Raw genomic sequence first — 22,843 nt, forward strand, 5'->3', positions numbered from 1 at the left:
TGCTGTTTCTTCCCTTCCTGTATAACAAAGCTAACACTGGAATCAAACTGTTGTTTCTTTATCAACATTCTCCATCATCCACTCTCCTCCCTGTCTGACTAGCCTTTAAAGCTCTGTAGTAAATACAATTCCTTTATTAACCAAACTTCAGAGAGATGTCATTCCATATCTGTCAATAATCTACCGGACAGAAAGGACTGACAACAGGGATCCAGCCACCGTATTGGACTAGTCTCCTCCGTTTTAATCTGTTATCCTATACTCAGCTTCTGCTGAAATTGTGTCAGAGAACACTGTTAAAAAGACTTCCTCCACAGCAGTATCCATTGACACAGGTACTCATCACAGCATCTGATGTCTTCCCACAGTGACAAGCTTTGCCTCTAAGTTGCCATGACTCCAGACACTGCCAGAGCCACTCTTGGTACCATTCAGCCCCATTCCACGCTAAATGCATCAGTTCATCGCATCCATTCACAGGTGCCCATGGCAATAACATTTAGGACCTGCTTACATTTGCTCAATTACTAAGAGCTACTTCACCTGTTCACTAATCGAGTGAATAAAGTTCAAAGTAATTTTTTAGCACTTGGGTTTCCAGGGTTACACAGTGTACAGATGGAGGCCATCTGTTATCAACCACAAGGTGTTTTTTAGACAGAACTACAGACTTCTCTTCCCCAGAAGCAGCTGGAAGAGAGTGAATCCTAATCTTCCTCCAGCTGGGAGCCCGAGCTTGAAGAGCGCCCTTGGAGAGATGGGTGAGCTCTCAATATATAATTACAGTGTTCTGGTTGCAGATCATTTATGTACTCCGCCCCACACAAATCAATCCACAAATAACTTCTGTACCAGTAATTGCACAGTTCTTTCATTTAAGACATGGAATTAACAATTATTAAAACAGGCACAATATAGCAATAGTTATCGTATGCTTAAAGGCCTTCAAAACAACTATGATGCCCTCAAAGCATACAAACTTTCTAGAAAGACACAAGAAGTTTTGCTTCACGTGAGTTTACGAGTGCACACTGGGATCTAGAACTACTACTGGCAAGAGGGAAGGCCTGAAGGATGCTGCATGTATAACAGCCCGGAGTTAAAGTGATTGATAAGTACCTACAGATGTAAATAGCAACACAAAACTAGGAAACAGACACGCCTTAAGGAACATGCAAGACAGCAGCACAGGGAATCTGTGTTAAATATTACCCCTACTTTTCAGCCACAGAAGTTCCTCTTATTTTTTTTTCAGGAAGCACTTCCATTTTGGCTTTATACCCTCACCTGAACTGCAGGATAATACTAAGATACTTACTTAAAGGTTGCTACAGCCACAGACAGTTTTAACTGACATAAAAGACAGTTTCAAGGACAGTGCAAATGGAGCTCAAATAATATCACCTGTATTTTCCTTCTAATTGAGGAAGAAACAGTCCTACTGTTGTCCTGAGATCAAATTTCAGATGCTCTGGAAACTTCCAACACATATAGCAATTATTTCCACTTCTCCTTCAGTGAGCTGATACGTTATTGTTGGGTTTTTTCAATAATAATGATTTTACAGAAATTCTTACAGCCTTTTAACCTGTGTTCTGTAACAAGTGTCAACAAAACAAAAGCAGAGCAAGCTATCTTTAAGGCATCCAGCCTTAAGACCTGCAACTTACTACAGCCTAAGTTCCTCACGACGGTGCACCAGGAAAGAGCTCTTTGCTCTTAAACGTTATTAAATATTACTGTGTTGTAGTAGTCTCATAGGAGTGCAGTAATTTTTGCATTGTAGTAATTCTATAATAACTATTTAACGGTTGTGCTGGTTTTGGCTGGGATAGTGTTAATTCTTCTCATAGTAGCTGGTATGGTGTTGTGTTTTGTAGGATGAGAATACTTTTGATAACTCACTGATGTTTCAGTTGTTGCCGAGTAGGACTTACACCAAGTCAAGGACTTTTTAGCTTCTCACCCCACCCACAGTGAGGAGGCTGGCAGGCACAGGATGCTGGCATGGGACACAGCCGGGACAGCTGACCCAGCCTGTCCAAAGAGATATTCTAGACCATATGGTGTCATGCTCAGTACATAAACTGGGGAGAAGCTGTCTGGGGGCTGCTGCTCGGGGACTGTCAGGCCATCAGTTGGCAGGTGGTGAGCAACTGCTTTGTGCATCACTTGTTTTGTATATTTTAATTATTTTACCATAGCTGTTATTATTTCCCCTTTATTTTCTGTCTTATTAAACTGTCTTTATTTCGACCCATGAATTTTACTTTTCTTTTCTTCCAATTCTCTCCCCCATCCCACTCTGGGGGGGGGAATGAGAGAGAGGCTGCATGGCATTTTGCTGTCTGATGACAACAGTCTTTATTAACTGCAGCCATGTTGCAAAAGTCATGCATGCAAATGGTAAATTTAATTTTCATTTGTTAGATATTTTACTACTATTTTTGATAAATAGAACATGCAGGTAGTGAGATAACGTATTTTAGCATTTTGGAGTAGCAGCTGCAGCATTTATCAAAAGCTACTGCATTAATAAGGTAACACAGTTTGCCTTAAGTTTTATTCAAGTACTACATTTGTATCTCCCACATATTCATTAGTTTTTCACTAAAGCTAGTATTCAAGCTGTGGCTGAGTTTCTTCTAGTTTGACCACTGTACTACTAAATTTTAAAATCATGCTAAATGATCCCAAAGGAAGATATACCCTGCAGAAAAGACTGTCATAATACACAGTCATAATTCTTCTATAACCTCAAAACCATTAGTTTTGTAGTGACTAAAAGACATGATTAAAATTTTCAGCATGTAGCTAATATACCATGACCTTTATTTATTACCTAATAGTATTACCTTGTGCTCATCATCTCATGAGTATTGCCTTTTTTCACACTAAGTACCAAAAATTTTAAAAAGAGATGCTGTTCAGTTACACTTTTGTACATTGCCAATACAGTATCACTTGAACTACTAGGCACTATAGCCATATAAATAAACGGTGCTGTATCCACTTTCAGGAACTGTTCAGGAAGACAACCCCCAGCTTTTTTTTTCTTTGCAATGGCTGTTGCAACCTCTGGCCAGAGATGCGTTGTGTCAGTGTGAATAATATTAACTTCCTAAATCATCTCTACAGCACTTGCCACAATCAGAACAAACAAAAAATCAACCAAATAACACACCACCATGAATCCCCAAGCTAAAAATTTAATCGAGTGGTGGTGAAAGACCCTAAAAACTTTCATCGAGATACTTGCACCTTTTTCTTTCTGAATACTCATGTCAAGCCTTTCTATTCCCAAAGACATCTCAACAGCCAGCATATGTTAAAACAGGAACACTGATGATTCTGTTTCGCTGAAAAAAAAAATTTTGCCCCTATCTATCTAAAGATACATGACATTCATTTAAGGGTAAGTCATAGTTTCCAAAGCAGCACCAAAGAAATTTTTCGCCTGCCTCAGAAAAAAGCATTTAAAAAAATAAAAATTAGTAAGAAGTTTCAAGAAATGAAACTGTTCCTATGAACCAATACTAGAAAACAACAATTTTTCATCAAGAAAAAAACCCCACAAACTTCAAAAAGTAAAATTCCTGTTTCAGTCTGCAAGTGCAGCAACTACGCAGAAGGAAACAGAAGGCACCATCATACTTTAAAAAAATCTTTCATGCATATTTAATCAGGGGTTTGCTACAGAAACTACTGTTACGGTATTTTAGCTTCTAAAATAACTGCAAAGAAAGGAAAGGCCACTTCCCTAAAGCCTATGCATGCATGGTGCTTGAAACTTGAATTTAAGACAACTCTGCTTTTGTCAGCCATTGTCACTATCAGATAAGCAACTTTCAGCAGTGAGCTCTGCCCATCAGCAGGATTTTTTTTCTGTTTGCTTGTTTTCATCCAAGTAGCGTTTTTAGGCTAGGGATTTGAAAACCATAATGTCAGCAGCACACCATTACTACCCAGTAAACCATGACAACTTGCCAGGATTTTTGCCCTTGAACGCTATAATCTGGTATTCACAGAACATCGAGATGAAAAAGAAGATCTGAAAAAAACAAGTAATATTTACTAAACAAAGCTTCTGTGGTGCTGCGTTATGCTAAATTTGGTTAAAACACTTGAGCCTCAGCTTTATAGACCTCCTGCAAGGTATTCAGTTTTATAACACACAGTAAAAGACCCAGAATTGAATGTTCACTTCCAGGCATCTAACAAAGTGAAAACACTATCAGACAGGTAACTAAATGCAGTTGTGTGGATGCTACATTTAAATAAACGAAAAAATATTATTCCTTTAAGATTCATATATTTGGATCATATGATAAATGGAGAGTTCTTAAATGTATGTTAAAGATCAAAACAGTGTAAGGACAGAAGCTTAACAGCAGCAAATGAGACAGTTCATAAGGATTTCTCAGATTTGGGAGGTTGAACTTTTTTGTTCATGTTACTGCCAGTGCTCTTCTAAGAATCAAGGGAAACATCGTCACAATACTCCCAAAGAATTTGTACCAAGTATACTCCATTGAAGAAAAAAAAAAGGAAGAGAAAAAAAATCCCTCACCACTCTCAAGCACCCCGTAAGTCAAGCAAATCACTACAGCACAGTATGTCTCCTGCACCTGCATAAACTGGTTGAGATTTAACAGAAAGCAGTAGAGTGAAGGTCATTGCAGTGTCTGCACGGAAAAAACAACCAACCAAAACCAAACCAAAACCAAAAAATAAACTGTCTTAAAAATCCTAGAAAACAGGAACTTTGAGCTACCACTGACTTGCCAGTCAATTAATGCTGGCAGAACCTACATGTTTTAACATCGTATCTTCAAGATTACTTCAGAAACCAGTATGAAATTTGGCCTGAGTTACACAGCACAGAGATGGTACATGAAGAGCAGAAATCTAGGGTTAAACACAGATACACACAGACACAAAAGAACCAGAAGAATTTATTGAAGAAATCCCTTGCAAAATTTATATTTTTCCGAGGGGACAAAAAACAAATCCCAGACTAAATTCAGTATTTGTAGCAGCTCATACTACCATTCACCACTCTGATTCATAACATTTTAAGAAAAGCGCAGGGAACAATTCATCTCAAAGAATATCAAGCTGCTCCTGAGTTTCAGCACATTACAGGAAGGCTGATTAGGTTGTGAAACATACTGTGTTAATAATATGCACAGCTAATATTATCCACTGTTACCAGCACTCTCAATCCAGCCACCTCATGTGCCAGGTTTGTTTATATCCAGTTTTCATAACATTTTACAGCTATATTGATTTCATTGTAGATAAAGTTGGAGACTTACATAGGGGACATTTGTAGACAAAACACTTGAAAAAAGGACAGAGGAAGCTGCTGGAATTTTCAGCATAGTAATACTTCCTACGTTACGCCAGCCCACAGCACAACACACTGACAAATTAAGTACTGTGTCCACAGTAAAGCTCCCACGCTTAAATTAGAACTTCAGAGAAACTTTACTGGTGATAAAGCAGCTGTGCAGATTTTAGTTTCTTTAGGAAGAAGACTCCTACAGCAGTTTTAAGTCTTCAAATCCTAATAGATCATTAAAGCATCTCTCACCTGAGAGTGAAGCTGACTTCAAAAACCATGAGCAGGACACATCCAAAGAACTCATCCCTGAACAGGATATTTACAACAACCAAGTATTTCCCATTCTGCTGAAAAATCTATCTCTTTAGGATAAAAAAGAGTAACTTCACATTCTTGATGTCCTAGAGAGTAGTAGCGCAAATATACGAATCACTGGCAAATTGATCTTCAATAAACAAAGACAAGCTTCTGGTTTTAACTCTGCATTAACAGTAACAGAAAGAATAAAAAGATACTGACTGGGCATGAATTTCACTCCCAACAACTTCATCTTGAGGTTGGAGTGGAGGATCAATGACCTTAGGCATGCAGAAGTATGGCAGAAAGGAGGGGAAAACCACAAAAAATAAGAGAAAGCAACAGAAAAAATATTTCGGTTTCTATCAAGAACTCATCTTTTCAATGGGGGGGAGGGGATAAAGGGTACAGAAGTCCCTGAGTGCTCTTTCCAGCATTTCCATGATCTCCAGATCATAGAATGGTTTGGGTTAAAAATAATCCAGTTCCAACCCCCCTCCCACAGATAGGAACATCTTCCACTGGACCAGGTTTCTTCCTATTTCACACCGAAGTGGTTCTGGGACAAAAAGTTGTCTGCTCATTATGAAGAAAGCCTCTAAGACAGCATTAGGTGGCAATTGCTAATTAGTCCTTCACTATGTTACCTGAACTCAAATACAAAGAAGAAATGGCAGTCACATAAAAGTGTGAAAGAGATCATTTCAAGTGTGCTTTGCAAATCCACCTCACCTTCAAGACAGAAGGCTTACTTCCTACGTTTTGCTAACACACCTACAGTAAGCCTGTTACCATACATTCAGTTCCACTGTACAGAAGCATTGTCAATTCCCCACAGCAGCTCATCTGCAATTTTCTGGTCCAAAGTACAAATTACAATCCATTACATTTCCTCTCATGCTTACAAAATTGGATACAATGGGATCCTAAATACACATTAATAACTTCTAACATACCAGATGCAAGATCACTGGCCTCAAACTGCAACTCTGTATTGATACATTCCATCAATCACAAGAAAATGACCATGCAAAAACTGGGTCTTACCTTATCCTTTTCATGGGGAAGGAGACACACTGGAGGGAGACAGGAAAGAGACTCAAAACTCTCCTTCCCATCAGCATTAGTGGTTGCTTTAGTGTTGAGTTGGTACAGAGGTCCATCCTTAAGGAGCCTACCATGGCCAACAGCACGTTTGACAGCTAATCGTAATTGCTGGTGAAAAATGGAGGCAGCGCTACCCCCAAATAATGCAGACACATCTTTCTGACCTTTCAGAAAGCGCTCGATGTTCTTCAAGGATGAGCCACTAGACTCAGCCAAGCCCTCAATTGCCCGTTTAATAAGTTTATTCCAGTCCACATTTGGTTTACCATCCAACTTGCCATGGTTCCGAGGCTTCGGAAGTGCTATTCTCCCAGGATTATCAGGATCCTTGTAGGAGTTGAGACCCTTGTTGGAGACTTTTAAAATAGTTCCATCTTTAACACTCAACTCTAACTGTTCCAGAACAGTTTTGCGGTCCAAACCATGCGAAGACGACACTGCATTGCATATCCTCTCCTCTGAAGGACGCTGTTTTTGCTTCTTTACCTTTTTGATTGCCTCCAAAATCCACTCTGTATACAGCGGGTTGGCGAGTTTTACCATGGTGAAGAATTCTGTATATCCATAGAGTCGTTATCCTTTATCCTGATGCTGAACGAGTTTCAAACGATGAGAAAACAGATCCTCGAATGATGGGAACCAGCTAACCATAGCATACACGTTTTCTGTCCTGAATTAATCCTCCTTTCTCAAACATTATTTGTTTTCACACTGAAGAGAAGAAAACAAAACAATTAGAAACCTCTATACTCTTTCCAATAAATCCCATAACAGCTTCACAGAAGGTTTTTCCACTAAAGTATAAAGATTTCAGCATTATCTCACCTGAGCTTCTGGTCTCACAATCAAAAGAATTCTAATGTTAGGCCTGGAAGAAAACAAGAGACACATTTAAGAAAAAACAGTTATGAAGAAAAGAAAAGAAAAGAGCAAGCAATGTTAATTCATTAAACACATAGCAGAGTTTTAAGCCACTACAGTTCCGAAACACTGTAGTAATACTTCAGGTTTTATCTTCACTACTAATAAAAGTATACTTTAGCACTAAAATTACTCCATGCAACCTCGAGAAAAGCATCCTTTTCATTTTGATCCATTAGTCGGTATACATTCTATACCAGGTTTTGTATAACTGCTGGGCACGACATATATTAATATTTGGAGAAAAAAAGAAAACCACAACAAACACCTTAAAATAGCAGCAGTGCTCTTAATTTTTACACATGGAAGACACTGCCTGAAACTCCAATAGAAAATAGGAATAACTAAGACTCTTGAGCAAACAGCAAGAAACTTTCAGAGCGCTTTCAGGAGTGTCATGATAGGTCTGTTTCCCTTATGTGAAGAAAAGCTACGACAGTTGTTCCATAAAGGAAAAAAGTGAAGAAACACAGCTGGAGATTGTAATTAAATGCTCTACTTTTAGAGGCCACAGAAAAAAGAATACAACATAATTTTCATTATTGATGAGGCACACTGAAAACACTTGAGGACAAAGTAACAGGTGACCATACACAGCATAAAAGGAATGCTTATGACACTGCTAATTAAAGGTGCTGGTGAAAGGGTATGAGGCTCTACTTCAGAGCCTTAGTTAGTTATCTTTAAAATAGCTTTTTCTGAGTGTGATAACTGTCTGCTCTGCTGAAGTTCTACTTCAGGAGTACACTAGTACACTAACTGAGAAGCATCTGCAAACTGTTTATCGCAAGAAATAACAATTTTCTTCAAGGGCAGTTTTAGACAAAACTAAATCGACAACACAGTTATCCTGTTCTCTCTAGTAAGTACTAAAGAATTTATCAACACAGAACACATTTGCATACAGACATCAGACTCAATAGCAGAGTTCCACACAGCCTGTACTGGAAAGATTCTGAACGACTGCTTAAACTAGAAAGGATGCGGTGCTTGCCTAGAGTTCTTTTATTCTGCGAACAACAGATGCAAAGGGAAACATGGTCCTCGACACCTGCCCTCCTCGCAAAGCAGAGATGCGCTCCCGCGGTGCCCCTGCCCGCCTGGATCCCGAGGCCCGGAGGATTCCTTCCCCTTTCCCCAGCAGAGCTCCGGCGCAAAGCGTTATGTAAGCGTCCGGCCAGGCCGGGGCGATACCGGGACGGTCCCAGTGCCGGTGGGTCACTCGCTCGCTCGCTCTCTGCGTGACAAGCGACCCCTGCACCTGCTACCGCTCGTCCCCATCCCCACCGCGGGCGGGTCCCGCACACGGCGCCCGGAGGAGCGCACTGCCTCAGCACAGAGACTCGCACCGGCGAGATCGGGAAAAGCGGGGCGCAGGCCGCAGCCGCGGCAGGCAGCCGGGCCCCACGCAGCTCTCCGTCCTCCCGGACACGGGCAGTGCAGCCCGGCCAGCTCCTCACACTGGTACGGCTGGGCCCGCACCCGCCTCAGCCGCGCTCTCTTGCGCCAGACACTGAGCGGACCTCAGCTCGCGGACCCCCGGCCGCTCCGCCCGCCTCACCCGCGCCGTGCCGCGGCCGCCACCTCCCCGAAGCGTGGGCCTGGCGAGCGCCGCGGGAGCGGACGGCAGGGCCGGGCCTGGCGCAGAGCGGCGGCGGGGCCGGAACAGGCCGCGAGCCTGGAGCGCCCAACGGGCCTTCCCCTTCCCCAGGCCACGAAGCTCGCAAGCCGCCTGTCCCCGACTTCCTCGGCATCAACCACCCAAGGCGGCGCTGCTCCGCCAGCGTTACTTACCGAGGCCCGCGAGCGCCGGGACCCGGGAGGTGAAGGCCGGACGGCGGCGAAGCCCGAAACTGACACGGCGGCCATCTTGGGCCCGGCGCGCTGCGGCGGGGGGAGGGGGGGGGCGCGAGGTGGAACAGCCCGCGGGGGGAGGGGGTGGCGAGGCGGCGGAACAGCACGGCGGGGAGCAGACGGCCGCCGGGGGGCGCTGTGGAGCCACAGCTGCGCCCCCGCGGGCGGGGGAGGCGGGGCCGCTCTCGGGGCCGCCCGAGCGGAGCGGAGCGGAGCGGAGCGGCCGCCCGGGGCCGAGTGAGGGAAGTGGCCGGGTCGGGCCGGGCAGGGCAGGGCTGGGCCGCGGGACTGAGCATCGCCGCGCTGGGCCGTGCGGGGAGGCGGCGGCGCTCGGTAAAGGCTGACTGGAAGCGCACTTGGGGGGGTAGCGGCTGCAGACCTGGGCGTCTCGCTGTGGCTGTGCGGAACTTCCGCGCTCCAGGAATGCGGGCTGCGGCCGCCGGAGGCTCCGGGCGCCGAGAACCGGGCAGCGTGGTGGGATGGCTCGGGCTGCCGGGAGCGCGCTGGCCACGGATACCCGTACCCTGAAAAGAAGGAAATTCGTCTCCTAGGCTTAGTTAAGCTTGCGCTTGAAACCGCGACTCTAGGCTTTTACTGAAGAGATGTGGAATTCTTAAACAACGATACCGTTTAGCTCTGTGAGCGGGTACTCTTTGCCTGTGCCTCTTCATCTGTGCGCGAATAAGGATTTTGAGCTAAACCACTACAGCTGCTCTATCCTTGGCCATCTTTGCCAGGTAATTTGTGTAACTTTCTGACGTATTTTACAGTGTAGAGTAATAAATAATACCCTGTCAAAACATTAGCTGTCCCACGTGACAGTACCCTGGGAGCTCTGTGGGTACTTCGGTCTGGCTGCACAGAGCTGGCTGTTCCTCGCAGACATCAAAAGGGGCCTGTCAGAGGTGCAGTCTTGGCTCGCTCACACCACAGGTTCTCCTCGGCTCTGCAGAGGTACAGCGTTCCACTGGCATGCGCTGAACCTTGGCAGACATGAGCAAAGAGCAGACTCTTATTTAAAAGAATTCTCTCTTAGCTTACATTTAATTGAAAGAGTCTCATTTTGTTATGCATACTGTATGGCTATGTGCTGCATGCAATTCTCCCACCTTTTGTAACCTCTGGCTCAGCTTACCAGTTGTGTTTTCACATTATAGACTTTTTCACCATTGCCTTAAAGGACAACTATCGTGTAAAGTTTTGTGTGAGCTTCTGTTCCTAAAAAAGGAAAAATCTTAAGAAATGCTCTAGAGACAGAGTTGATAAAACAAACATGGTGTTTCTGAATGGCTTTGTTTAGTGTCTTAAGGTTAGAAATTTCTCTTTTGAGCAAGAGTAATTACTTTGATGTTTTAACAGTAAGTTTTTCAGTGTGAAAGTTAAACGTTCCCAGTGAGCTGCTTATTAATTGAAGCAAACGGAGTTTGAGGTGCTGTTTTGCAAGGTACCGTACAAACAGTTCCGTTTCTGCCGTGTAGACTGCAGAGATCTGGCCTTTTCTTGTCAGAGTTGGGTTCTCTCAACAGATTAATCTTCTCACACCTCTTCCCAAGTCTTCAAGGCTTCCAAATTATAAGGCTGTCTTAAATTACAAGGTTGTGGTGCTATATTCAGAAAAGCTAATAGAGACATAAATGCAATTTCCAGATGAGAAAATAAAGCAAGACTAACAGGGTGCAGTACGTAACGGTGAAACCCAACTGTGTTCCTACAACAGTGTCAATCCGTAGACTCTATTCTGTTTCAGAATTGGCAGTAGGTTATTAATAGCAACCTTGCAAAACTAATTTGTTTTGTAGACTATTATAAATAAAAAATGGCCTGTTTTCATCAACTCTGTCTTGTATTTTCACAGCACAAGCTAAAAGTTAAATCATCAGAATTCCTGCATATGGCAAACTACAGATGGTAAGGAATTGTTTTATCGTAAAGACGATGATGTTTTGGCAGCACCATTTTGTAGCACTGCTCTTTGACTGTGCATAATTTTCTCTTGAGGTTCATATAATGAAAGTAAAGTACCCTTCAACTGAGCAGTTTTCAGGCTGTTCTTAAGTTAACCAGCAAAACTAAATTCTGTTCTGGCAGCATATTCTGTCATGTTCCCCTTTAAGTTCCAGTTTCTACAAGCTCCCAAACCATTGTGCAGACTTTCAGAACAAAGCATGGTGTAATGGTTTGGAAGCAGCTAGGCTTCCCTCAACAACCTTTTCCACTGGTGTGCAGAAATAGTAAGTTACCATATGATTGCTTTTGTATGAGCACCAATCTTCTTGACAGCTAAGAAAGCTGAAGCAACCGTAGGAAAAATAGGAAAGTGACAACATAATAAACTGGATAAAATAAAATTTTGATGATGGGTAAAGGCAGTCAGAGGGAAATGACAGGATTTAAATAATGTAATATACTGTCAAAATTGAATTGCATTTCATGAGACAATAAAGAAATGCCTGTATTGAAAAGACATATCCCATGACTGTTGATTTTAAAGTCCAGGTTAAGAACAGAACCATATTGTGTTTGATGAAGAACCCAATGTATTAACGCTTTATGTTGCCTGTTTAACTATGTTCTGCTGCTTTCTGTCTGTGATATCTATATGATTCCCAATAATACAATTTCCTCATAGGCTGATACAATAATCTTTACAGTGCCTTTGTGTTAAAAGTAAACTGATTATATTAAAATAATAATTACTTTAAATTTAGAAGTGATGTAATTAAATGACAAATTGCTGCCTCTGTGTTGCTCTCAAATGTGTAATTCATCACAGTAATTTAAGTTAGACATTTATAAACATTATTTGATGTTTAAAAAATGCATTTGTTACAAATAATTACCATAAAAGAGAAATTAATATATAGGTCATTTCTCCTTCATTATTTTACTGCTATGGCGAAAAGCGCATCTAGTCCAGGTAGAATTACCTAATGCTTTAAATAAGGATGTATGCATACAGTAGTACTGAAAGGTAGTGTTAGAGTAAGTGAACTGATCTGTGTCCTATTTTTGGGAAAAAACAGCTACAGTGAATCAATAGAAATAAAATATATCAACTCTGAACTGGGCCTTTTTTTGCATTCTGACATAATTTTTCATGTCTTCCAGACTTTGGGATATCACCACTTAAAAGATTTGCCCACGATCATGGAGCACAGTTGGGTGTGAAATCTCGGACCTCAGTCTCTCCGTGCTGGTACAAGTCTGACCTTCCCTCCCATGTAAGAAAGGCTGTGTGCTCAGACAGCTTGTTTAATGGGATACAAAGGACTGCTTTTCTGTTGTTTCTGTATGTTCCCAGCACTGTAGTAGAAAAATTATTTGTCATGGCATGTCTTACTCAGAAGTCCTGGGATCTGCTATATGAACATGAAACACTAGTTCTAATTATGCAAAGGAATAATTTGCTAGAGAATTTAGGTAAATTTGGCGTGACAATTGTTTTCATGCCAGCTGGATGTTTTCTGGCGTGTTACTCCGTGGTGAACGAACCAGCAAAATAATACAGAGAAAAACGTTCCCCTAGCTGCTCCTCCCCGCACGAGCCGGGTTATTTCCACATTTCATTGACTATACTCAAGCTCCCCTCTAGAAGAGGCACCCCTAAACGCCGATGAGGAGCCGGCGGGGTAGCCGGGCCGTGAGCCCTCCCCGCCGAACGAGGGGGAACGTGCAGCGGCCTCCGTGTGGGACATCCCCGGGTCACGACGGTGCCGCCTGACGGGGGCGGCCCTGCGCAGCTCCGGGCCTGAGGACCCCACGCGGGCCGGCCCCACGTCGCCCCCTGTCAGGTGTGTAACGGCGGGGGGGAGGGACGGACTCGGTCGCGGGACAGAGACATGGGACACAGGACACGTGGCAGGCGGGGCGCTGCCGGGGCGATCCCGTCCCCGCCACGATCGCCGTCCGCCCGCTGCCGGGATGGCTGCGGAGCGCGCCGCTTGGCCGCGTCACGAGGCGCGCGCCTCGCCGGCCTGCGGGGCGCGGGTGTGCGCGGGCCGCCCAATCGCAGCGCCCGCTGCAGGGGCGCGTCCCGAGCGCTGCGCGGGAGGGCGTCTGTCCGCGCGCCGGGGGCGGGGCTGCGGCGGCCGTGCTGCGCGCGCGGGGGGCGGGGCCTGGGTGGGGAGCCGGCTCGGGGGTTTTGCTGCGGCGCAGCCCGGCCCCGCCGCAGCCATGATCCACAGTCTGTTCCTGATCAACGCCTCGGGAGACATCTTCCTGGAGAAGCATTGGAAGAGCGTCGTCAGCCGCTCCGTCTGTGACTACTTCTTTGAGGCGCAGGAGCGGGCCTCGGAGGCGGAGAACGTGCCGCCCGTGATCTCCACGCCGCACCACTACCTCCTTAGCGTCTACCGCCACAAGATCTTCTTCGTGGCCGTCATCCAAAGCGAGGTGCCGCCGCTCTTCGTCATCGAGTTCCTGCACCGCGTCGTGGACACGTTCCAGGTACGGCCGAGGAGCGTGGGCCCCGCTGGCTGGAGCGGAGGAGCCTCGGCACGGCCGCGCTGCGGGGGAGAACGGGCGGGCGGTGCAAAGAGCCCCTCTGGTTCGCAGCTATTAGTTTTTTGTTGTTTCCTATCCCGTAATTTTCATCCGGCGTTTGTGAGGATATAGACAGGGCTTGCCATAGTCGGGAATTTACTGCCTAGCATTACGATGGATTCGGGATCTACCTGTGCTCACAGGATGAACGTTTCAGCAATCAGTATTTCTGTTCTGCACTCTTTTCTGCTCTGGGAACTGTGAACTAAGACCAAACTGGCCTTGTTCTCACAAGGAGCTTTTGCAATTCATAGCCACGTGCTTTAATCAATTAGTGACAACCTGCGCTTACATCTAGTGATGCTTCTTGGAAGCTTCCTAAAGGAGTGAGTTGCAGGGATTGCCCAGAGTAGTCCCTCTGTACTATGGTTGACATGACTTCTGATCTGTTTAGGAAAACGTTAAAGATGTCTGCCTTCCGCCTGCCAACAACAGGATTGTGTTGTCTGGATTTGAAATGTCTTGTGACCAGCATCTTGCCAGAATACAGGAAATGTGTGTGCTTGGCCAAACAAGTATCATGGGAGTGTTTGCTTCCAAGATGTCAGTCAGCACCTGCCTGTATTCTGAGTTATGTTTCTTTGCCTTTAGGGAGTGGATTGGCTGTTCAGGCCAGCAGTGGATTGTGTCAGGCTCTTAGGTCTTATTTTTTATGAGGGTACGAGGCATGAGTGTGTCGTCACTGGCTTAGATGTATATTAAAATCTGATATGTCTGAAAAAGAGTGTTTGTAATGCAGAACTGGGATTTCTCTACTGTCACAGTATACGTATACTCATTCTTTATGCAAAATGCCTGATCTCTTTAATTGCTGTAAGTAACTAGAAGCTCAGGTTTGTGTTTGTGCATGTGCCCTTGCTCTCTCCTGAAAGATGCTTGAAGTCCACATAGAAAAAGACAGTAAGTAAGTGTTTGATTTTAAAAATTGCTGAATTAGTTGGGACTGCTAATGCGGGAATTTGCCACCTTACTGGAGCAGTGGCAGAGGTGTGCTCAGAGTTGTCCATGTCTGTGGGGAGTGGTGTGTCTGATGTGCTTGTAGTAATACAGGGAATTTCAGTGTTGTTTTGCCTCCTCCAAGAAGGGGCTCAATTTTTTCCTATGTGTGAATGATCACTAAGATTCTCTTTCAGAGATCATTGAGTAATTCTTTCTTTTGCACAGGATTATTTTGGTGTCTGTTCAGAGGTAATAATCAAGGACAATGTTGTGGTGGTTTATGAGGTGCTGGAGGAGATGCTGGACAATGGCTTTCCATTGGCAACAGAGTCTAATATTCTTAAGGAACTGATAAAACCTCCTACTATTCTGCGAACAGTCGTCAACACCATCACAGGTACAGGGAAACAAGAAGAAGATAAACTGGGGAGTCCAGGTGGCAATATTTCTGCATAAGTAAATTAGGACGTGGGTGAAGAAAATTTATGTTGTCCCATACCACTCATGCAGCACAGGTATATTTAGGGAGTCACGTGTTACTGCTTTGCTTTGAGGTTCCTTCCAATTTCAGCACCAGCTGCACTTTGGTTTTACATTTTGTTTTGTCTGATTTGGGGTTTTTTAACCTAAAAAACGTCAGATTACATTTTCAGTTACAGCCATTGACATGACTTCCAGGATGAGTTAGTTTGATGTGAGTTTACACATCCCCACGTGTAGACACTTCCCCATGCATTACCGTGGTATGTTTTAGAGCTGGGTGTAAGAGAGGTGTACATTTCTGGAGTACAGGGAGTCTGGAAGAGTAACTGCTCTCCTACAAAGAAATAGAGGTTCTCAGGGATTAATTACAATTAAGCTCTGTGAGGGCAAGGACTTGTTCTGCACCATTGCCTAACTTCTGTGGTTGTTGATTCCCTTTCTTTTTCCAGGAAGCACTAATGTGGGTGACCAGCTTCCCACTGGACAGCTCTCAGTGGTGCCTTGGAGACGTACTGGTGTAAAATATACCAACAATGAGGCCTATTTTGATGTGATTGAGGAGATAGATGCAATCATTGACAAATCGGGTATGAAAGTTGCTTGTGGCTAAGACGAGGATAACTTGTCCTGGTAGTGCCTGAAGAGAGAGTTAGGTTTTCAAATAGGCGCACCTTCATCCAAGTGTGGGAAGCTGTTCCTATTTTTATTCTGGAATGTTGCTAACTTGTATGTGCTATTCAGTCAAAAATTTTACAGAGGCACCAAGATTTTCACTTGTCCTTGTTCTTGAGGTCTCATAAGCAATTCTATACTGGGAAAATAGAAGATGAGTAAAAATTGTGCATAGCACTTTCTCTTTAGTATTTGTGCATCTTAGTCTTGTTAAAATTGGGAGCTATTTTCATTGGTCATTAAAATGGACATTGCTGGTGTCCATGGTTCTTAATTGAATGAATCTTCTAGAGGACTCATTGGGAATGATAAAAATGTTGAGCAGGCAACACAATGAGCCATGACATTGCATTAAGAAAATAGATTTCCTTCCTCCTCACCAATAGTTTTTCCCCTTTGGGATTTTTTGACCAGGTTCACATAACCACCTGTGTTTACTTTATTGTTACAGGTTCCACGATCACTGCTGAAATTCAAGGGGTGATTGATGCTTGTGTCAAGCTGACTGGGATGCCAGACCTTACCCTCTCCTTTATGGTAAAGCTCAAGGATGCATCTTTACTTAAGTATTTTGAAAGGGCTTTCCCAGCCCTGCTGCTAAGATTGCAGTCTCGTGATGATGGATTCCAGTACATCAGAATCTGGGTATGCCAGACGAAAAGAGAAAGAAATGACAATGGGAACTCACCAGGAAGTTCAGCAACTTAGAGCCTGAAAGGGCTTTTTCAGATTCTTTGTTTAAAAGCACAGGTAATGTGTGCTGTGACTAAATTTTTGAGATACAGTGGTGCTTTAAGCAGACATCCGGAAGGGCCTTCTCTTTTATGAGTATGCACCAATGCAATTATGTGACATGACTAAGTTTTATGAAATAGGATTTTAAATATCCTAAAAAAGGATAGAGGTTATTGAGTACTGCTTTCACATGGATATAGCAGCATCAGACGTGTCTGAATGGAGACACCTTCAAGTGGTCAAGAGTGTGTCAAATGGTGGGCCCTTCATGGATAAAAGATTGATAAGAAGAGGAGGTCATTTTAAGTTGTATTGCCTTCACAAACCTTGTGACTTTCTTTTTGTTTCAGAACCCTCGGTTATTGGATGATGTCAGCTTTCACCCATGTGTGCGTTTTAAGCGCTGGGAGTCAGAGAGAATACTCTCCTTCATTCCACCTGATGGAAATTTCCGCTTGCTGTCCTACCACGTCAGTGCTCAGAAGTAGGTGATGAATCTGGTGCTGTGAATTACGAAATTTGGATCTTTCTGGCTAGGAAGAGGATAAAAGAAGGAACTTCTAAAGATGAAGTGGCATGTTGAGCCAAGTGAAGTAGAGGTGCATGGTAACTTGCATGTGTCTTTTTTTAAATTACATGCTTTCTCCTTGTTTGGAGCAGTGATTCTATAATTTCTTTCTGGTTAGCCAACATTTTTCAAAGACTACTAGCAGATAAACAAACTAGAGAGGGAAAGAATTAGGCAGAGTAATCAAGCTGTTGATTTCATATGTTTATAAAACTTTTTGGAATAAAACAAGGTAGTTTGGTGCTCCTCTTGGGTTTTTGACATCTCTCTTAATAGAACTGCAAGTTCTTGTCCATGTTTGCACTCTTTTCTTGAAGCAGCTTGCCAAGTACTGTTAGGGGTTACGGGTGCTGAAGAATTTTGCTAGACCTTTGTCAGATTTATCTCTAGTAGATGAAAAGGAGTGGAAAACGCAACTGAAAGCACAAACATGAAGTTCAAGTGCTGCTGCAGTGCCAGGAACTACTTGACAGCCTGGTTGTGACATGCAAAAACATTTCTCATCCTTTTCTCTAGCCTCCTGTTTTATTGGATGTAGTTTCCTGTTCTGATAAAAAAAAATAGGAATCAGCAAGCTTGATTACAAAAAGTGTAATTAAGACTTTGGAATGGAATCCTGACTTTGCTCCTAGCTCTTTGCTCTAGATGGGTGTACGATTTCCTTCTCTTTTAAGCAAATATGAAGGCAAGAGATTGACAAGGACTTTGTGTTTGCATCTTTATTCTAGTCTTGTGGCAATTCCTGTCTATGTTAAGCACAACATCAGTTTCCGTGACAGCAGCTCACTGGGACGGTTTGAGATCACGGTGGGGCCGAAGCAGACTATGGGGAAGACTGTAGAGGGAGTGATGGTCACTAGCCAGATGCCAAAAAGTGTCTTAAATATGACCCTTACACCCTCCCAGGGAACACATGTCTTCGATCCAGTTACAAAGGTAAGAGGAAAGAGAGAAATTAGATAAATTTTTAAAAAACCTTTCTTATACTATCAGAAAATGCAGTCAAGCTGTTCATGCTTACATGAACATTTCCATGAACACTGCTTTGCTGAAGGCAGTATGTTGGGATGAGAACTTTTTCTGAACAACTGCATACTAGGAGTTTTCTTAATCCCCAGAACAAATACCTTAGTGTGTGAGTGGATTGTAGTTCTGGCTACTTGGTGTGTGAAGAAAATCCAAGCACCGGTCTTGTATGATGGGACATTAGTCTGGTGGGTGGCTTACAAACGTCTGCATATCTAGTTGTCATGCCCAGTGATGCATGTTGGTGTTTTGCAAACACTAAGGGTTGGTTAATGGTTTTCATTTGGTTTGGGGTGTTCTGGTTTTGTTGTTTGTTGTTTGAGCCTGAGGAGTTAATTTTTTTCTTCTTGCAAAGTTTAAGCTGATGGGCTTACCCATGGGGCCTTTAGCACAAATAGTGGAAATATTCACAGTAGGCTTTTGGGGAGCCTCATGGAAAGAGAGGGAGAACAACGGTTCTGAGGTATCTGCTCCTTAGTCCTGTGTCTGGCCGATATGAAAGGCAAGATACCAAGAAAAAGACATTTTTCACAGAGAAACATTAAAAGCTGTCATTGGAAGGGGACTCTTCTTTAGAGGGGGTTAACAGCATTTGAGTTTCACTCCTGCATTTTCTGTTCCTTAAAGTTACTGTCATGGGATGTTGGGAAAATAAACCCCCAGAAACTGCCAAGCCTGAAGGGGAGTGTGAGCCTGCAAGCTGGGACATCGAAACCAGATGAAAACCCCACCATTAACCTGCAGTTTAAAATTCAGCAGCTGGCTATATCTGGTAAGTGATTGTGAGGTAAAGAAGTGGAATGTTCTCTGCTGTGGCAGTGCTCATTCTGCATGTAGCTGAAGTAACTTTGCAAACCTTTTGACGTATGTTCTACCTGAAACGTGTTCTTCAAGCAAAAAAGTTGTCTGCTTTGACTACAGATATATGGATTTGTTCTTTCTGGTGGTCTGTGAAACAATTTACACATACGTTTCCTTGCATTTTGTGCTTACAGACCTATAAAGAGATTTAGGGTATGGATGGGTTTGTAAAGAATGATTCTAACAGCAGTTGACAGCTTTTCTCCGTTCTGTCTACTGCTTGCTAAAACCTTGCCTGTGCTTTTTGCACTGCTAGTACAATCTTCTGTCCCTTTATCCCAAAGGTCTGTCAGCTTTGTTTGTGGCAGCAGTCAGTCTTACAGTGTGTTTGTTTGCCTTTAGGACTGAAGGTGAATCGCCTGGACATGTATGGGGAGAAGTACAAGCCATTCAAGGGGATAAAATACATGACTAAGGCTGGCAAGTTCCAAGTCCGAACCTAGAGGCTCCTGACAGTGAGGAAGAGCACTTTTCCTGTTTCCTCTGTCCCAGGCTGTTGGATGCAGCCTCTTATCCCATCCATCTATTTAGGGTTGCTCCCTTGTCTGTAGTAGCATGAGCTACATGCTCAGAGTGCTGGAAAACAGGGAAAAGTAAGGTTGACCTGAAAACACCTCATCCCTACCTGAGTCTGAATTATTTGGAACAATAGCAGATGGGAGAGGTGCTCCGGTCCCTTAGGATTAGCGAGTCAGCTATGTAAGCTTGTATCACATTTATTTTGCTGTCTTAGAGGAAATTCTAGGGATTTATGGCCTTTTGTAACTCCTCTTCCTTGTATTTTGGTTGGCTTTTTATCCCTTTGTAGATGTTACAAAGTTGAATGTCCACAAACTTCAACTCCAGCGCAATGATCCAGCATCTGCCTTTCTGTATCACTGGGTGTTAGGGTGGAGAGCTGTATAGTTCTTGCCAACAGGGAGAACATCTAGCCATTCTGCCTCAAAAGGACTGGAAGAAGTGGAAGGGTAGATTGTTCCACCCAGGACGGAAAGTTGAGAAGCCTGAGATTGGGGATGGTGCCACAAAGGGAGGAAGGGAAGAAGTGCATTCTTTCTCTAGATATTTCATAAGGCATCCTGGTCATCAAGTATCTTGAGTCTCTTGAATACAGACTTGAAATACATTCAAATCTTGTAACTGATGGGCGGTGGTATCTCCATGTAATTCTGCTTCTACTCCTATTTTATCAGTGTTTGAAGGTAGGAATTCTCCTAGCTTATTTGGGGAATCAGAAGAGACAGATAGAGGAACTTTTGTACAGACAGTACTGATGGAAATTGAAGCTGTGGCTACATGAAGATAACCACTGTCCCAGTAACTTGTTGGAACCTCTTTTTGCCTCTGCTTGCCTACTGCAAATGAAGGTGATACTGCTGTTTCCTGTTCACTCATGTCTTTCTTTGAGATAATTGTGACCTGGTACCTTTGTAGTGTTCCTCCTGTCCTACCTCATTTCAGTTCCTGTACCAATCAGGTGCTGTGCAGATGGATTCAAACCTACACCAGATTTTTCACTGGGATCATCTCTTCCTCAAGAGCTGTTGCTATATCTGCCCATTCCAGCCTGTGGTACATCCCTCTGTACAGCAGAAATAGGAAATGAGAGGCATCTGCTCTGTTCATATTGTCTGTAACAGGCTCTTTAGCCACTACATGCCAATGTGTTTTCTCTTGGTAGCAGAACTTGCACCTAAGCTGCTGTACGCGTGACCACACACGTGTGGCTGTGGAGCCCAGCATGTACAGTTCATGCTTGTGAACAGAACAGGGTGACCCTAGACGAAGGATAGCATTCATTCCAGCTTGCATGTGGTGGATACTTGCAGTGGATGAGTGGCATCTTGCTTGTGGAATTGCAAGTTCTGGTGCAACTGAAGAATTCCATAGCAGGTGGCATTCTGCTGAGGTGACATTACCGCTGAGCATGTTCAGTGCAAACAAAACCTTCAACAAGGATGTCAATAAAATTAATTTTTACATGTCATCTGTGTCATTTCAGAGTGGTTTGTGCAGGCTTTACAAGAAATGGTATTTGACGAGGAAGGTAAATTGTGCCAACTGCATTGTGCATAGTGGGTGCCTTAGGGAGATAAATATCTTTATGCAGTTTGCATTGTAAACCTGGGACTAAGTCACTGTCTGAAAAGCTAAAATTAATTACTTTCTTGGTAATTTTTCTTAGTGTTTGCCAAAAGGAGTGCTGAGCATTTCCTGGAACCTCAAATGAAAATGTCTTTAGGAATGCAGCTGAACCATTTTTGTTTACTGGGTTGGGTATCATGCTAAGGGCAGTGCTTTGATTATGAAGAAAATTAAATACCTCATCACCTTCCTGCTCCTCAAGTACTAATACTGTCCTTTGGCTTTGTAGCTTTGATTTTTAAATTTAAATTCACTGCTGAAGTGATTCATGTTACTCAAGATACTGAAAGGTTTCTTATATACATAAGGGTGTCTGGCCCTTATGACATACCAGTCCAAGATGGCTGCAAGTTCCTGGGGAAGATGAAGTAGGGCAGAAGGGGGAAATGCGGAACAACATCAATGACAGAAGTTGGACATAAGAAGGATTTCTGGGGGGGGAAACATGAGGTGCAGCTGTGCACTTCAGTTCCAACAAATGCTGATGTTGACCTGGGTTCTGAAACTACTTGAGTATGACAATATCAGCTGCAAAGTCAGAGGAAAGGAAGCAGGCAGATGGCAGTAGTTACTCCTGGACCTTGTCTCAAGATGGTGCTACTGTGTGCTGGAAGAGGACCAGTAGGGATAAAAACCGTGTAAGAAGTGGAAAAGTTGATGAAAAAATGGAAACCATCTCAAGGACTTTTTTTTATCACGGTGGGATGTAATGGGTAAACAAGCCAGAGAAAGGCAGTTAAATGCACGGAGCTAGGTGGCAGCAACTTCTGAGAAATGAAATGCAAGTTAAAGTAAGGCTGGAGAATACTATTGGACCAGGATTTGGTAAATCTCCCAGATTAAGGACCTATTACAAAATTAAGGATAAAGAAGCATTTGTAAAACTTTGGGGTTGATTCTGGGCCATTCTTTTGGTCAGCTACAGAGAAGATGTCTCAGAAGACAGACAGGATGGAAGGAACAAACAAGAGCAGACAGCAGCCAGGGCTTATCTAGCATTCTTTGTCAACTTGCATATTTCATATAATGGCATTTTCCAAGAATTGGTAATAGCTGTGAGGTAAAACTGTTCTCTGCAGCTCGCATTTTCGTAGGTTCTATTTTTCTAAAAGAGATCAGTGTCAGGTGTGGTTCAGTTACATTTTATTGGTGGCTGTTAGGTCGCATTGAGCTCAAATACTGTATTTAATAGACCGTTTGAATTGCAAAACAAAAGTTGCCTTCCTGAGGACACTGACTCGTGTTACTCAGTGAAATAGTTTAGACTGTTTTACAGGCAGGCTTGGGAATGCCAGGATAGCAAGGCACAAGAGCACTTGGAAGTGGGCTTAGGGGAAATGAAGGGA

At 43.5% G+C, this 22,843-nt stretch overlaps 2 protein-coding genes across 4 annotated transcripts in view; one reads left to right on the forward strand and one right to left on the reverse strand.

Annotated features, from left to right (window-relative positions):
- KAT6A (lysine acetyltransferase 6A) overlaps nucleotides 1–9,572 on the reverse strand; it is a 39,210-nt gene extending 29,638 nt beyond the window's left edge. Inside the window, exons 1-3 of one of the 2 annotated variants that reach the window (XM_042024971.1) lie at nucleotides 9,467–9,572; nucleotides 7,577–7,619; nucleotides 6,692–7,462 (exon numbers count right to left, since the gene is read on the reverse strand). In XM_042024971.1, coding sequence (XP_041880905.1) covers nucleotides 6,692–7,294 — 603 coding nt within the window. In that variant the 5' untranslated portion in view covers nucleotides 7,295–7,462; nucleotides 7,577–7,619; nucleotides 9,467–9,572. The remainder of the gene's footprint in view (nucleotides 1–6,691; nucleotides 7,463–7,576; nucleotides 7,620–9,466) is intronic. The other variant, XM_042024972.1, reaches the window with a different exon arrangement.
- A 167-nt stretch (nucleotides 9,573–9,739) lies between these two features.
- Nucleotides 9,740–21,339, forward strand: AP3M2 (adaptor related protein complex 3 subunit mu 2). 2 transcript variants are annotated; one of them, XM_042024980.1, is made up of 11 exons: nucleotides 9,740–10,263; nucleotides 11,382–11,434; nucleotides 12,635–12,747; nucleotides 13,698–13,972; nucleotides 15,233–15,404; nucleotides 15,940–16,077; nucleotides 16,614–16,699; nucleotides 17,248–17,381; nucleotides 18,194–18,401; nucleotides 19,119–19,263; nucleotides 19,695–21,339. In XM_042024980.1, the coding sequence occupies exons 4-11, from the start codon at nucleotides 13,700–13,702 to the stop codon at nucleotides 19,793–19,795; spliced, it is 1,257 nt and encodes a 418-aa protein (XP_041880914.1). In that variant the 5' UTR covers nucleotides 9,740–10,263; nucleotides 11,382–11,434; nucleotides 12,635–12,747; nucleotides 13,698–13,699; the 3' UTR covers nucleotides 19,796–21,339. The 2 variants fall into 2 exon arrangements, with proteins under 2 accessions (XP_041880914.1, XP_041880913.1); XM_042024979.1 differs by lacking the exons at nucleotides 9,740–10,263; nucleotides 11,382–11,434; nucleotides 12,635–12,747 and having other exon boundaries at nucleotides 13,631–13,972.
- The last annotated feature ends 1,504 nt before the right edge of the window (nucleotides 21,340–22,843 follow it).

The sequence above is a fragment of the Corvus kubaryi genome, unplaced genomic scaffold (genome assembly GCF_017639235.1).
Source record: "Corvus kubaryi isolate FWS band 111438036 unplaced genomic scaffold, C.kubaryi_AGA036_p1.0 37265, whole genome shotgun sequence".
Taxonomy (NCBI): Eukaryota; Metazoa; Chordata; class Aves; order Passeriformes; family Corvidae; genus Corvus; species Corvus kubaryi.

What these genes read in the sequence shown, in the direction of transcription:
- AP3M2 (XM_042024980.1), top strand. Translation starts at nt 13,700, where the DNA reads ATGATCCACAGTCTGTTCCTGATCAACGCCTCGGGAGACATCTTCCTG. An exon ending in TGCAATCATTGACAAATCGG is followed by an intron (nt 16,078 to 16,613) that starts GTATGAAAGTTG and finishes TTATTGTTACAG; the next exon opens with GTTCCACGATCACTGCTGAA. An exon ending in TCTTCGATCCAGTTACAAAG is followed by an intron (nt 18,402 to 19,118) that starts GTAAGAGGAAAG and finishes TGTTCCTTAAAG; the next exon opens with TTACTGTCATGGGATGTTGG.